The sequence below is a fragment of the Protopterus annectens genome, chromosome 1.part0, assembly GCF_019279795.1.
Source record: "Protopterus annectens isolate FY-2018-M chromosome 1.part0, PAN1.0, whole genome shotgun sequence".
NCBI classification, from domain to species: domain Eukaryota; kingdom Metazoa; phylum Chordata; order Ceratodontiformes; family Protopteridae; genus Protopterus; species Protopterus annectens.
Window position 1 is genome coordinate 58,007,880 of NC_056725.1, and position 16,584 is coordinate 58,024,463.

Here is a 16,584-nt window from a genome sequence, read left to right on the forward strand (position 1 = left end):
AAAATATTAGTTATACCATTGTTAGAGGGATATATGATTTCTTTAATGGATGGTACATATGAGTCTATATTAAATAATTAAAAGTTGAATTTACCGAATGGCATTTCCATCAAAAATACCATTCAGCGAATTCACTCTTGTGAGGGGCTGCACCCCCACACCCCTGCTAATTATATATACCAATTCCGAGATCGCACTACAGTGAGGAAAGGGAAAATTTATCGATCTTCACTATACTGCGATCGCAATATTCAGAATTCGATGAATGGTATTTTCAATGGAAATACCGTTTGGTGAATTCAACTTTCGATTATTTAATATATATCCGCTACATACTAATGTAGTTTTGCAGAACTCTGTGTTAAATTCACTGTAGAGTCCCATGTTTTCCAACTTATTCTCTCTTAAAAAAAAAAAAGTTCCATTATCCTGTGCAGTTTGGTGATGCATTCTATACCAGTACCTGCACATATTTTTATTCTGTGTAGCTAAAAATAGAGCCAAGCTCCCATACTCCCTGATGCAGACAGGTATGATGTAATATGTATTTGCTTAAATAGTTATTTGGGAATGTCAGAAATGGCCATCTTTTTTCTTACCGAAAGCAGATGAATTAGGTCCTTGTTGGCCTCAAACGGTGGTGTGGCTTGTTGTAGTTGAGTCAATTCAGACACTAGGTTGTACAAAGTCTGCAGCTTGCTCAAGTTCATCTTATTGTCCTCCAAGTAATCTGGTAGAGCCTCATACACAGAAACCAGGTCCTTAAGGTGGACTCCCACAATGGGAATTTTGAAGCCTGTACATTCACTGTAAATTCGCCTGTAGTTGCTATAGTTACTGTTGGAGGAGACAAGCTCAGTCATTTCATTCAGTGTCTGAAATATGAAATGAAGATTTTGAATGAACAGATATTTCTGACAGTTGTTTCAAATGAATCAAGCTACAGAATAAATTTTTAGCTATACTGTAGACTCAAACGTTCTGCAAAACAAAGCCACATTATCACTAAAATATTAGTGTCATATTATCAGAGTTTACACTAGAATTTGTTTTACACTTTTGTAAGGTATCATATTGTTTTAGTGCCTGTTAATTAACACATAGACTAATCATACCATTCAACTATGTAGAATTTTTCAGCACTTCTTTGATTTTTGCCATGTTTTTCATAACATTTTTGGTTTTCGGGTAAATCACTGAAGATTACAATCAGTCAATAATATTAGATATTAGAATTGTACACTTTGTATTGTTCAGAAAATGTATTTAGATGCAAAACCTGTTGTTCTATTTTAACACCTTTATTAAATTATCACTTAAGACATAAACAAACATAGATTAACAGAAAATGAACCATATTAACATTTTTTCCATTTACATATATTATATCTCATATATCTTTTTCTTTTTTTTTTTTTTATCATCAGTCCATTATATAAATTTCTGAATTCCTACCTTCCTTTAAACATTACTCCTCCTCCTCCTCCTCCAGTACATTATTATGCACTTTTCTCTGTTTTTTTTTTTTTTGCTCCGACTGCCTTTTCCTACCTAAAAAGCGAATTTCTAACTGATCTGTGCTTTAAAAAGTTTAAATTGCATTTGCCTTCTGCTTTTTACAGTTTTTTGCACTTGTTTTATATCAATTTAAGTAATTTTTGTATCTTTGCTGAACTAGATTAGTCCAGATTTCAGGTTTTGCTGAATTCCGGACTGTGGTATAGTTTCCTGTGTTGCCCATATCCTTACTTGGATAGGAGGAAGCTTCTCTGTTCACCAGTGAGAGTGGGGAGCTTTGAGCAGCCTATCTGTCCCTGGAGGAGTGGTCTCAGTCCTGAAACTAGTAGCTTATTGGCTGTTTTGGGTCAATTCCTATCTCTTTCAGTTTCCCTTCTTTAAAACCCGCATTTGCGTGGTTTTGCACCAGTATACAACTCCGCACAGCTCCTTGTGGTGTCCTGAAGAGTGATACAGGCAACAGAGAGACCTAAGAGAGACTTTTCCAGATTTAAGTATTTTTCTCTGTTTTTTTGCTCCGACTGCCTTTTCCCACCTAAAAAGTGAATTTCTAACTGATCTGTGCTTTAAAAAGTTTAAATTGCATTTGCCTTCTGCTTTTTACAGTTTTTTGCACTTGTTTTATATCAATTTAAGTCATTTTTGTATTGTATAACTGTTGTAGGCTACACACCAAAGTGCACTAGCCTGTTTATAGCATTTACAGTGTTTTCTGTGTGTTTTTCTGCTGTTTTTCCTGAAAAAAACAAACAAAAAAAACCCTCTCAAAAATTTCTCTTTTCCCGCCTTTGCTGAACTAGATTAGTCCAGATTTCAGGTTTTGCTGAATTCCGGACTGTGGTATAGTTTCCTGTGTTGCCCATATCCTTACTTGGATAGGAGGAAGCTTCTCTGTTCACCAGTGAGAGTGGGGAGCTTTGAGCAGCCTATCTGTCCATGGAGGAGTGGCCTCAGCCCTGAAACTAGTAGCTTATTGGCTGCTCTGGGTCAATTCCTATCTTTTTCAGTTTCCCTGCTTTAGAATCCGCATTTTTGCAGTTTTGCATGATTTTGCGCATAGCGCAGCATCGGGCAGCACCGCTTAAACGGGTTTAAACTATTCCTGGCTCCACAAATTCTGCTCTTCACTTTTTCCCTTAGAACTGTTCTAAATCTCAAAGTAAGCACTCTATTTTCATTCTAAAGCCCTGCAGTTGCTTGTATAAGTAATCTTATAAGTAACCATTAATAAACTAAAGCACTACACCCTCTTATACTCCCTTTAAGTACTTGGCTCCCTATTGGTCCTTTTTGATCAGTCAAAAAGTAGTTCCTTATACTATTCTGACATGTCCAAAAGTCAGTTTCGGGTTTACTCTCCAGTCCAGCTGGTGAATCTGGGAATCTTGAGGCAATGTTACAACTGCCTTATGTACACAGGCCACCCTCTCCTCCTCCCAACAAGCTCAAATGTATGTGAGAGATGCAACTATATAGCCAAACTGGAGGCTGAGCTCTCTCAACCCAATACTGGTGCAGTCAGTCAGGAGGAGAAGGTAACCACACACACCACAAATCCAGTCTCACATAGACCTATTGCAACAGAAAACCAAACACATAAACACACAAAAACATACTCGGAGGCTCTAAATAAAAATCTGCCCAAGCAGCAGAGACCTCCAAAGCAGACATCCAAGCAACCACTACCCCACAACAATACCCACGTATCACGTAGTTCACAAAGTCAGTGTGCCACACAGTCACAGCCCTTAAGGCTAAACAACACACCTAATACACTTGTAATAGGTGACTCTATTGTCAGACACACTGACGTCCCACTCACCAGGCTGAACAAGGAGAAGGTCACTGTAAGCTGCCTGTCGGGTGCCAGGATCTGCCACATAACACAAGCACTCAGGTCACTCCAAAGCAAGTACAAATATGACTCCGTCATTGTCCATGCTGGTGTGAATGACCTGAGACGTACCTCCCTGGACTACATGAAAAGAGACATAGAGGAGCTCTCTGATCATGTAGCTCAGTCCAGTATGACCCTGACCTTGAGTAGCATCTTACCCTCACCAAGAATGATGCCACAGTATAAAGACAAAATGATCAATTTTAACAACTGGCTAAAGTATTGGTGTCATTCAAAGGGGATCCAGTGTCTGTCAGCCTGGGATGACATGCTCGACAAGCCATGTTGCTTCGCTAGTGACGGCTTGCACCTGTCACCCCTGGGCTTTTGAATACTGGCTAAGGCTCTTGCCACCCCCATAGTGCCTTTTTTAGGCAAGGCTCAAAAGACAAACCCACCTCCATAGACAACACAAAGAAAAAGAAACTAAGGGTAATGCTGCTCAATGCCAGAAGTCTAAACCTCAAGATGCATGCACTCGAGGCTCTCCTCAGTATGGAGAATATTGATATCTGTGCAGTAACAGAAACCTGGTTCAAGGCTCCCAAGAGCACCCCAGCACTACCAGGTTATACCTCATACCATGCTTTTCGGCCCCAAAACTCAGACTGAACCACAAAAGGAGGGGGAGTATCCATATTCATCAAAGATACCCTCACCTCCAGGTTAGTGGCACTGCGCGAAGCATCGGAGACCATCCATGTGCAACTAACAGTGGGCAAAACTGCCTTTCAGTTTGTACCCTGCTACAGACCACCCTCCCAAACTCAGGAACCCCACTCGGCTTTCCTGAGAACACTGGAGAATATGAAGGTCTCTCCAAACACCATTATACTGGGTGACTTCAACTACCCAAACATAGACTGGGAGCACTACTCAAGCCCCAACACCCCAATGGTTCCTAGAATTTATAAACTCAAATACTATGGAACAACTGGTCACCACTCCCACAAGAGGGAAAACATATTGGACCTGATCATCACCAACATGGGGACTCTATGTTCCATACCAGAGGTATACCCCTCATTGGTAAGATCTGACCATAAATTAATCTCACTGGACATCCATATCCTGTCCCCAACCCCAGCCAAGGAAACCACTGTGAAGAACTTCTCAAAAGCAAACTTCACACTTCTCAAAACCGAGGTGGAATCCTTCAAAGCCCCCGGGCCAGTGGAAAATACGGCCCAAACCGCAGAATCCTTTACAAACACTTTCTATGGACACCTACAGGAATGCATGGATCATGTTATCCCAAATAAAACCAAGACTCATTCCTCCACAGGCAGGAGACCTGTCTGGTGGACCCCAGCCATAAATAAGCTATACAACAGAAGGAGGAAGCTACTACATGACAGAGCAAAATCCCCAAAAGGGAAGGCATCTCTGATCAGAAACTACGATCCCTCATAAAATCATCTAAGGCCAACTTCGAATGAAAAATTGCACAAGATGCTAAAAATAATCACAAGACCTTCTTTAGTTATGTGAGGAACCTGGGTGGCAACTCCCAGATATGCTCTGAGTTAGTTCAAAATGACAAAAAATCACTGAACCCACAGACATTGCCAACATCCTGGCAGACAGGTTCAGTGCAAACTCCCCCCCCTTCCCCCCCAAAAGAGCAAATGTCTATCCCAACAGAGTGTAGCCTCCCTGACATCACAGATGCACAGGTGAGAGCTGCCCTCTCCAAAGCAAAAAACACAGCATCAATGGGACCGGACGGTGTCCCGGGCTGCGTCTTACATGAACTCCAAGATGAACTGAACCCTCACATAAAGTCACTGTTCAATCTCAGCCTTACTACAGGATATGTACCCAAGGAATGGCGTACAGCAACAGTGGTCCCACTCCACAAAGGTGATGCCACAACGGACCCCGGAAACTATCGCCCTATAAGCCTGACTAGCCTGGTCTGCAAAGCTATGGAGCATATCATCATGAAACTCATAAACAAAGACATTGGGAACCTCCAAACACTGGATCCTACCCAATTCGGCTTTGTTAAGGGCAGATCTTGCCTCTTGAACCTGGTCGACTTCTTTGAAACAGTCACCAAGGCCATAGATGAAGGGAAAGTAGTCCACACAGCCTACCTGGACCTCGCAAAAGCCTTCGACACAATACCCCACTCGGGCATCATAAATAAGCTCACCAGCTTAAATATCAACCCCTATGTCACAAGATGGGTCGCAAACTGGCTCAGGGATAGAACCCACATGGTCAGAATTGCAGGTGCCATGTCAGACTCTAAAACAGTTACAAGTGGCGTCCCACAAGTCTCAGTCCTGGGACCTCTCTTGTTTGGTATATATTTCTCTGAGGTACAGGCTAACATGGGAGGACTATGGCTGACCAAGTTCACAGATGACTGCAAACTGGGTGCCATAATTGACTCGCCAACTGACACAAACATCCTCCAAAAGGGTCTCACAGAGATGGACAACTGGTGCCAGAGCCATGGCCTAAAGCGAAATGTCAGAAAGTGCATAGTCATCCACTTTGGGAAAAACAAAGTGCCCACAAATTACCACATAGGTGGTAATCCATTAAGTACGGAAGAAGTAATTAGGGATTTGGGGACCCAAGTAGATAGCAATCTCTCCTTTGACAATCACGTTGCCAAAGGGGTTAGAAAGACCTTCTATATAGCCCACCTTATCAGGAAAGGGGTCACATCTAGATCAAGAGAGGTCATTGTGCCCCTCTACTCATCACTCATCAGGCCCATAATTGAATAAAATGCCCCATTTGGGATGTACCTTACCCGACACCTGCAGCAACTGGAAAGACCCCAAAAGTACCTCACCAAGAGGATCAAGGGACTCAAACAGATGCCCTATGCAGTTAGGCTAAAGAAACTCCAGCTCTACTCAGTTGCTTACAGCCTACTCAGAGGCGATCTGTGCCTGACGTATAAAGCCATGTCCAACCCAGAATTAATGGACATGCTCCACCTCAGGAAATCCAAATCCCATAGAGCTACACGCTCCAGGGACTTAAACCTTAGCACAGAAATAAATAGGACATGCTGGAGGGACAGATTCATATCCCAGAGGCTCCCCTCTCTCTGGAACAAAATCCCAATCCATGTTAGGCAGAGTCCCTCAATGACCCTCTTCAAGAGAAATTTTGACGAGTGGATGGGAGATCGTAGGTTTACCCCTGGGATCTCTTCTGTGTCCCTACTACACAGAGGCACAGTAAACTAACCTCAAAAGGGCTATCTTCTGTGACCTACTATACAGAGGCACAGTCAACTAATCTAAAAGGGTGGCGAAAGCTAAACACACCCTGGCTAGGCTTATAAATGCCCTAGGGCAGATAGCCTAGTATCAACCTATGAACCTATGAACTTATTGTTCCCACAATTTCCATTTGTTTCTATATAATTTGCTCCTTCCCTTTTCTAAATATTCCTCTTCCAGTTCCTTTATGTATTGTATAAAATTCAATACTTCAAATACAGATGGTTTAGACTTTGATTTCCATTCCCTAGTAATTGCTTTTTTGGAAGCTACCAAAATTAAACTTAAGACCTTACTATGTCAAGGCAATTCAGAACAGCTCAAAAATGATATCCTTAATTATAGCCATTTGCTCATCCAACATTTCTGACAGAGTACTCTATGGGGAATTTTTTAAAATCTGCCAACTCATTACACTCCCAAAGCACATTTCCAATTATCTCTTTCTTCCCCATCACACCTCTGACATTTGCTACTTACCTGAGGAAAATTCTGTGAAGTCTGCTTCACTTATAAAAATACCTACGCAAACATTTCCAAGCAAAAATCCTAAACCTTCTAGACTTTGTTGCATACATGGAACCATAGATACGTCCTTCCATTTTTCACTTGTAAATTGCATTTCCAATTTCTCTTCCTAATCTTTTCTAACCCCCTCTGACTGATTCTTATAGTTATCATGCAATATTTTATATACCCTACTAATTATCAACTTTTTAAACAGATGCTTATGTTCTAGATAGATTCTAGATTAGATTCACTTAGGTTCCCTTATCCCTTTTTCTTTGCTTATACTCTGATATCAATCCCTGGGTAGGGAAGGCAGTCTCTAGCCTGCAGTCCAAACATCTTCTTGGCCTCATCCCACTCATTTACCTTTCTCTCAGTAATTATTTGCTCCTAATACTTCGGTTTCTTTTCTAGATTTCCAGTAAATTATACCTGCTCTTGCCTATTTCCTGTACCCCAATTTGCAGTCATTCCTATTTCTATTCTCATGTTGGCTTACTTCCTAGAATACTTTCTGCTACTTTATGAATATAATATTCTGTAAGGTTGTTATTATTCTCCTTAATGATCTGCATCCAAAATCCCAATCTCTCTTTATTTCTTGAACTCCTCCCCCATGTAATCATCATCATTCTCTTCCATTTTAAATTATAGCCTTCTTTTTGTGTTATGTATATGAGCCTTAAATGTGTAGGTCTAAAATATCCTTTCAAACCAGGTAATTTTAAACTACCTTGTTCTACTGGAAGGACTGACTTATCCCACCTAACTCTTGCCCCTTTTCCCACCCCGGATAACTTCACAAAAGCCTTTGATCTTATAAATCACACCCTCCTATCTATGGCTGGGGTCAGCAACAAAGTTCTTCAAGGTTTTAAGAATTTCCTTTCAGACAGATAGTTCAAAGTCAAGATTGGCTACTCCTTCCCAGACATTACCCCCTGCTGTCTAGATTGCCCCAAAGGTCAGTACTCTAGCCACTTCTTTTCTTGTTATTCATCAGTGTACTCCCAGCAGACCGTATATGCCAAAGATATGATGATCTGTTATCAGAAAATAGCTACAAGAAGATATGCCCCAGCTTTCCACCTAGCTAATTCAATGAACACTATGCTTGAAAATGTATGTATGCTGCTTGAGACCAAACATAAGTCACTGAGGTGGCCCTGCAACTGGCAAGCAATTCTTAATAACCAAACCACTTCTAAAAACCACAACCTATTTAAAACAACAGGGATATGACTAAAAAAACACCTTAACATCCAACAATCATATGCAATTAACAAATGCAAAAATCAACTCACAACTGTTTTGGGACATTAATGATTTTTCACTTTCTATGCCCTTAAGCAAGGGGTTCCTCTCTCACAATTTGAATATATACTTGCCCTAGTAGAATTTGCCTCCAAGAAAAAATTTACTCAGTACAAACTTTAACAAATTGTATCTGCATATTCATTTCATTATCACCAAAGAAGCAACAATACTGCCAAGTCTTTGTCAAAGCTCACTGGCTTCTCAACACTCCTAGGACAAACCTTTTACTAGGTTCTCTGATTTTCAAACTAATCAATCTTCAATCTTTTCCATTCTGTGATAGCTGCCTATGTCCATGGATCTCTGACTAGAACTTTAGGTCCATAACTCCAGCCATAATTTCCCTCCATAAACCCAGAATAAAATTATACTGCACTAACCAAAGTTTCTTCATCCTTGCCCTGCAGGTCTGGGTATTCCTTTCCACCTCTGTAAAAGAAAATATATTCCTTACAACATTCAGGAAGGAACACTTCCTCTTTAAAAGCAAAACCTGCTGTTGCTACAAAACTGGTGCATTTATTTGACCTTTCTCCAAATGTATCTGCATGATCTCACTTATACCACTCAGTGAATTTCATTTTTATAATGTCACATACACTAAAATCTTCTTCTCCAGCTTTTACTTCTCTGTAATATTGCATTGATTAGTATGCGTACATGAATTGATCTTCAGCGACTGTTTCACCATTTGACTATTACCTCCTCTTATTTATTTTCTCAGGAGATTGGACTTTTGCGTATAATTACACATTACCTAAATTGTATTATACATGTACTAGTCTATGTAAACTGCATATTTTGGCTTTATACAGTCTAATTTTTTTTACTGCTGGACTGAACAAGTGAGGTTTCTCTTATCAAGGTTTAGAAGGATGTCATCAGCGAGCGTACAGAGGCTTGCTTGGGTGCTATAACTAGACCAAAAGCCATGTTGTTTGTAGGTGTTTGTAGAAAATTGCAAAGCTGGGAGTAGATTAATTTTTCAAATATTTTCCCTGGAGTAGTTAGGACTATAGTAGGACAGAACCACCAGTGGTGGAAGGTATGTTGGTTTCCTGAACAGGTATGATGTATTGCTAATTTCCAGTGGGGTGACATACTGTTGTGGATGGGCAGTGTTTTGTATGAGATTTTGAGTGGGTGTACTAAGAAGTCTTTAAATAGGGAAATAATCAAGGTTGGGTGTCATCAGAACCTGTTGTAGCATCAAAGGGGATAGTGTTATGCAACTTTTGTATTTCTTTCCTTGAGATGCTTTTGAAATACAATGGAGAGATGTACAGTAGAGGTTCTGGAGATTGGGGTAGACTGGGGTAAATGATGAGTGGAGGAGGAGCTGATGGGTGGGAAATTAGAGCATTCTTTGAGAAGGCCATTAATTGAATGGGGGTCAGAGGAAAATGGTATAGTGTTGGTTTCATTGACAAAGGTGAGGGAGGTTGAGAAGGTAATGTGGTTTACAATTTTCCAGAAATGTTTGGTTGTGTTAAGGAAGGACTTTTGGGAAAAGACTACATAGAGAGCTCTGTGCCTTCAGGTGACATGTTTTGTGAGGTTTCTTAGCCAACTAAACATTTGTCTATGATCAGGGTAGGGTTCCTTTTTCCAGATGTTCAGTCTTCAGTTCTTAATCTGAATAGGGAGAGAAGTTCCTTTGTGAGTCATTGATTGCAGTGTCTGGTAACTTGTGGAAAATTATTGTTTTGGAACTGAAGTAGGTATTTGGTAAATGTGGAAAGAGCAAGGTTGTGGTTTAGGATTTTGTTGATGGTGGACCAGTCTGTACAGGAAAGTGCCTAAATGTTTTTAGGGTTGGGTTTTTTTGTGTAAATGGTGATGGGGATAGTAGGTGGAGTTTTGGATGATTAATGGATGGTAAAAGATAATACGCAGTAAAGAAGAGGGTAGGAAAGTTTTTAATTATTAGATCAATTACAAAGTAGTTATTTGTTTGGAGATTGGATCTGGTAGGTTCATAAACTAATTATGTGAGCCTATGGATGGATAATAGGCCCACTGTTTCCGAGTATAGGGAAGGAAGTAGGTTGATGCCTTACACAGGTGTCAGTATCAAGAGATTACAGAGAAATGGTTCTGGAATAAAAAGGGAACTTCTACAGAATTCTGGTGGAACAAAAGATTATGTTACATATTTGGACTTCTATGGTGGAAGTTACAAGGGATAACTGCAACCTAAACAAAAGTAAAATGGGAGGACTGAACAGATAAACTTTAGACTTCTACAAATAAGGAGTGCATCAAGCATAGCAAATCTGAAGTGAGGAATATAAGAGAATAGAATAGACTGGAGTCATATGTAGGTTGATGAGAAGAGCAGCGGTGCTAGTCCTGATATGGAGGGAGGAATGTAACATATGTAGGAAGCTACAAGCCAATATCATTGATCAACGCAGACATCAAAATAAAGGCCAAAGTCCTTACAGAGTGATAAGACATTGTGTTACCTATAATAGTCCATGAGGTGACAAAATGGCTTTATTAAGAGCAGGTAGTCTGAAAACAAATGGGATATGATAGATTCCATCAAGTGCATGTATGTGTTGATGGGGGGTGGGCAGAATAATTAATGAAATTGAGTAGGATTGTTAGACTTACAAAATATTTTGATTTGTTAGTTTGGGTTTACTGTGAGATGTCCTAATGTAGACAGGTGTACAGAAAAGCTATCTGTAGATGTATGTGTGTGTGTGTGTGTGTGTGTGTGTGTGTGTGTGTGTGTGTGTGTGTGTGTGTGTGTGTGTGTGTGTGTGTGTGTAAGGGGCTACAAGACAATAGTTCCCTCTTAACCTAGGGACATTTTATTTGCTAATATAAAAATTGACAATTGATGTCAGAAGTGAACTGAAAAACTGAAAGAAACAGAGAAGGACAGAGGGATGATATCAAAACTCATGCTCAACAGATAATTGCATTCTACTATCACAGATTACAGATGTGGAAACAGCCTTGAAGAGAAAAATGTCTATCTTTGAAAAATTTAAAAAACACATGGAACTGAAATATAACAAAATAATCTCCCGGTTAGATGGGCAAGAAAGGGAAAGGAACAACAAGAGTGATGAGGGAGGCACAAACTTGAAGTATCTTGGCTTATCCATAGGATCAACAATGTCATACACTATCAGGGAAGACATTATAAGAATGAAAAATAAACAGTGAACTTGCTAAACAAAGGTGAGAAAAAATAGATTACAGTGTGTCAACCCATAATCAAACATACGCTAAGAAATTTTTCTATAGACACGAGGATAGAAAAGTATTGGACATTCAAAAGAAACTAGAGGGATGGACAGAGGTGGAAAAATGGCAGTGGATCTCAAAGGCTAAGTAACTAAGATTAACCAAGAAATGGCAAGGATGAGTCCTCCCACATGTGCAAGCCTATGCTGTGACATGTATCATTATTCAATGGTATCAGGGCTTAGACAGAAAAGGTGGAAGATGAGCTGGGAAAGGCAGTATATACAAGATGGGAGTTCTTCTGAGATAAGAAGAGAAAATAGTTGAACGCCTTGGGAAATCTTGAACTGTGGAAAGATATGAGATATAATTATGGGGAAAGATTAGGAACTGGAAATTAATTAATGCAATAATGACACAAATACGCATGTAAAGGCAGCAGAGCAAGCCAAGGCACAATGGGACCATAAACAAAAATTCAAGCAAGCTGTTGAATTGAAGTCAGTTTTAATATAGCAGCAACAATATAACATAGGTAAGATCTTTCACCAAAGGGCTTCTTCAGACCGTATAAATCATTCCTCACTCTACCTGCATAAATACACCCCCCAAACAATCAAATTAGAGAACTAATTAACAAAATATTCTTTTGCTTTTAAAGAATATTTTAATTAGTTCTCTAATTTAATTTTCGTTTATGGTCCCGTTGTGCCTTGGCTTGTTTTGCTGCTTTTACATGCTTATTTGTGTCATTATTGGATTATTTCTATTGAGTGGAACATTAACTCCCTGGAGATATCATTTGGTGTTATTTTTACAAATGGAAATGAAATGTTAAAGCTTACTTAAAAACTTGGCTAAAAAGTGGAATAAAAGCAGACCAAGACCTAGTGGAAAGAAACCAAGAAGGAAGATTAATATTTAAGATGTTAGAAGGGTCATCAAGACAACATAACCTACCAAAAGAGTGGTGGAATGTTCCAAACCTAGGAGAGAGAGAGATGTGGTTGATGAGGGTAGGCAGGGAGGGAAAGAAAAGGCAAAGAGCTCAGGAAATCCCCATGGAAATGGTGGAACCACCTCATAAAACAGAAATGCAGGATAATCTATAAAACCTGTGAGGGAGATAATATATGGCTACCCAAAGTGCAATACAGAAGGATGGGGTGCAGTGAAAGGTTAAAAATGCTCACCTAAAACCTATGAAAAGTGTAGGAGATGGATGATACCACTGTGTGTGGAACTAATATTTAAGAATAATGTTTAGATAGAACTGTACTCCAGAAAGGATGGAAAAAGAACTACATGCTGTAGGCCTGAGAAGGGAAAGGTAGGAATGTTCTGGGAGTGCAAATGGGCTACGGCAGATTGAAGGAAAACCACTGGAGATCTGAGATGAGATTTTCTTGAAGGAATGCAACAATACATGGAAATTAGACATAGGGGTTATGATTACTTAGTAGTGGACAGATAGAGTGAGGACTGAAAGTGCAAAGAATACTAGCAACAGAAGTTAAAACAAGTAATATTACAAAGACACGGATAAGTAGATTTCAGATTTTAGGGCAAGAAATATGTAAGTTCCTAATGATTACTAGAAGGGTAATAAGATAATGATAACTGCAGAAATTAAAGGAAGAGTAAAGAAAAGTTTGGAAAATTGTCAGGAACTTCCTAAAGTTCATGGGCTAAGCCCTAATTAAAAGTTTTGCAGCTGCACTGTGACAGAAGAGGAAGGGAAGATAGTGTGTAGGGCAGATGAATTAAAGAAAAAAAAGAAACCATATGTAGAAAGCAAAGAACGACAAAGAGATATTTGATAAGATTTTGAAACAACGGGGCAACTTTTATAATAAGTATCATAGGATTCTGATAAGGCTGCATGGCCAATATCTAGTGATATCTTGTATTACTGTGGACTGCACATGCTGTGTAGGATTCTGATATGGTTACATGACCAATATCTGGTGATATGGTACAATACTGTGGATTACACATGCTGTGTAGGATTTTGATATGGCTGCATTGTCAATATTGGGTGATATGGCGTACTACAGTGGATATGCTCTGTATGACTCATATATGGCTACATAGGTTGTATCTGGTGGTATGATGCACTACTGTCGACTGCACATGCTGTGTATGATTTGAATATGGTGACACAGTCAATATCTGGGGATATGGTATACTACTCTGAACTGCACATGCTCCACAGGATTCCGATTTGGCTACATTGCCAGTATCTGGAGATATGATGCACTACTGTGAGCTGCACATGCTCATATACATGCTGAACAATACTGACAATAAAAATATGGCCTGCTTTTAGGGGTGCAGCAATGGTTTAGAAAGGGCTTTTGTACATTCAGTGTCAAATAATAAGTTGCAAATATTGATACTAATACGGAAAAAAGTCTATGTGATGTATTCGCATTTTTGAAGACCATCTTCTATTGTTATATAATTTTAAGAGCAAGACCCATACTGAGATAAGTATTGCTAAAAGTAGTGAGGCAGCCATGCTTTTAAAACAATATATTGAGATAGTATTTCTAAGCAGTAAGGAAAGAAATACAGTTTCAACAGTATGGAAGTTTAAAGGATCTGTGGAATAGAATTCTGCAACACAAGATTGGGTTAGTTAATGCCAATTCAGCCTTTCCAGTAAATGTTTTAAAGACAACACATCATGCAATACAACTAGGAGCCAATAGGTATGTTTAGGGAATTGGTTTAAGCATAGACAGCATATTTTTGTTGGGGAAATCTATTTCAAGACTATGTATTTCTTAGTGAAGAGGAATTTAAATCAAGATATGGTCAAGAGGACTAAAGGTTATTCTGGTATAAGAAAATGAGGAAGGTGGCGTAAGGACCAAAATTTAGACAATCATCAGTAAAGGATCATAGAAAGTTAGCAAACTGGATAACCTGAATATAAAGAGTGAGATTCCTATTAAGAAAGGTTTGATTGGGACAGCCTAGGATATCCATTGGAAGTCTAGGGTAGGCCTTACTAATAAATATAGAACTGACCAGGAACATGAGGGATCATATCCTGGACAACCAATGGAGTAAAGTGATCTAACTTCTCAGGTGCACTGCAATTTCTAGATGGTACAGTTTTTGGATAGCAGTATCTATTCAAACTTTTATACAGTTCCTCTAGGTTAGCAACTACTGGCACTACAGTATCTAAGGAGGGGGCAAATGAGTAAAGAGCAGGTGGGATAAAGGCAAAACTTACTGAAATATTCATACAATTATTATAAATGGTGGGGATTGTTACTTTATTAACCTGTTTACTTTATTAATTTTACTATTTAGCTTAACTCCTTATTAGAAGCAATTTACATTTATTTCAAATGTTAATCTTCTCATCTGCAATATCCTACAAGTCTTGAGACTAAGGTAACCACTATTACTTATACTGTCTAAATCTTTTTATTAAATATTTTCATGGAACCAATGGCCCCTTCTTAACATAGTAGTGAAAAGTTTAATGATAATACTTAAATAGTCATTGATAATATATATGTTTAGTTATTATCCTTTAGAAACTGACAGCTTTCAAGGTGTCTATAGATATAAAATTGGCTCCTGAATATTAATGAGCTCACTATATCACCAAAGTAAATTGATTCAGAATGAAGGCTATGCATATAAAAGTGGCTCCTGAATATTAATGAGCTCACTATATCACCAAAGTAAATTGATTCAGAATGAAGGCTATGCATATAAAAGTGGCTCCTGAATATTAATGAGCTCACTATATCACCAAAGTAAATTGATTCAGAATGAAGGCTATGCATATAAAAGTGGCTCCTGAATATAAATGAGCCCACTGCATCATCAATATAAACTGATTCAAAATGAAGGTGGCTTGCATGTTTTCTTCAGATTGTTAGTTAAAATCAGCATCACAGAATGTATAGCTTTTTGTTTCTTTCCTTGAAGATAACTTCATATGTTTAATCTGCTTTTCAAGATTAGTAGTTTGAGCACTTGGAAACAAATGTCTAGTGAACAGGGCAGCTCTCGTCCCAGAATTCTATGGACATGAAATGGAGTAATGAGAAAAGTAAAGGAACTTTATCTAGGTCTTAATGTAATTGCTTATAAGTCTTTTTTAATAAAGCTGACCAATGGCATTATATGGAAGAGGCTCTTGCTTATAAAAACCTTTGCAGATGGCAGCTCAGATACTCACTTCACAGATAGTGGAAAAAATGTTTTGTGCAGGTTGAACAGTAATGTATTGAAAAGTATACTCAATAGATGTTTATAGCCATAGATTTCATCTTTTTCTTGATTTCATACAACTTCCCTTATTTTGCTACATGTTTTTGACATGTTTCTCCCAGATTATTTATTTATTTTTTTATTTTATTGTTAGCAGTCTGTTGGTGATTGTAGTGATTAAATAGTCACAGATTTTTATGTTTTATACTTTATATCATTCAAAAGGCATATAATAATGCAGAAATAGATCATTATATAATGTATTACACTGTATCAAATGTGATAAGTCCTAAAATCTTTTGATACAAGAATGAATGTTTCTGAGTGTGGGTGATCTCATATCTTAGCAGACCATTATTTATTTTAGATTTTACTACCAATGGAGTAAATTAAAAGATTTGTGTGAGTGAATTTTACAACAAAAAAATTATTCTAATTATACCATTTTGAGGGGTATAGTAGCTTATAATAAACCAGTTGTTTAAATGTAAATATCCATTTACCTGCAATTTAGTATTTAATTAGAATACAATTGCAATTAAAAAAATGTATGAATAGCTTGGGGAATAGTCTTATTTAATGCTTTTTTTACATATAATGAAGTTTTGATTATTACTGCGGCTTATAATGTGGATTTGAAAAGGA

General features: G+C 38.4%; 1 protein-coding gene across 1 annotated transcript in view; it reads right to left on the reverse strand.

The window, feature by feature from the left end:
• Positions 1-560: 560 nt before the first annotated feature.
• The window catches only part of LOC122787152 (RAS guanyl-releasing protein 1-like), a 1,047,578-nt gene continuing 1,031,554 nt past the window's right edge, over positions 561-16,584 (reverse strand). Inside the window, exon 9 of the mRNA XM_044062873.1 lies at positions 561-875. Coding sequence (XP_043918808.1) covers positions 561-875 — 315 coding nt within the window. The remainder of the gene's footprint in view (positions 876-16,584) is intronic.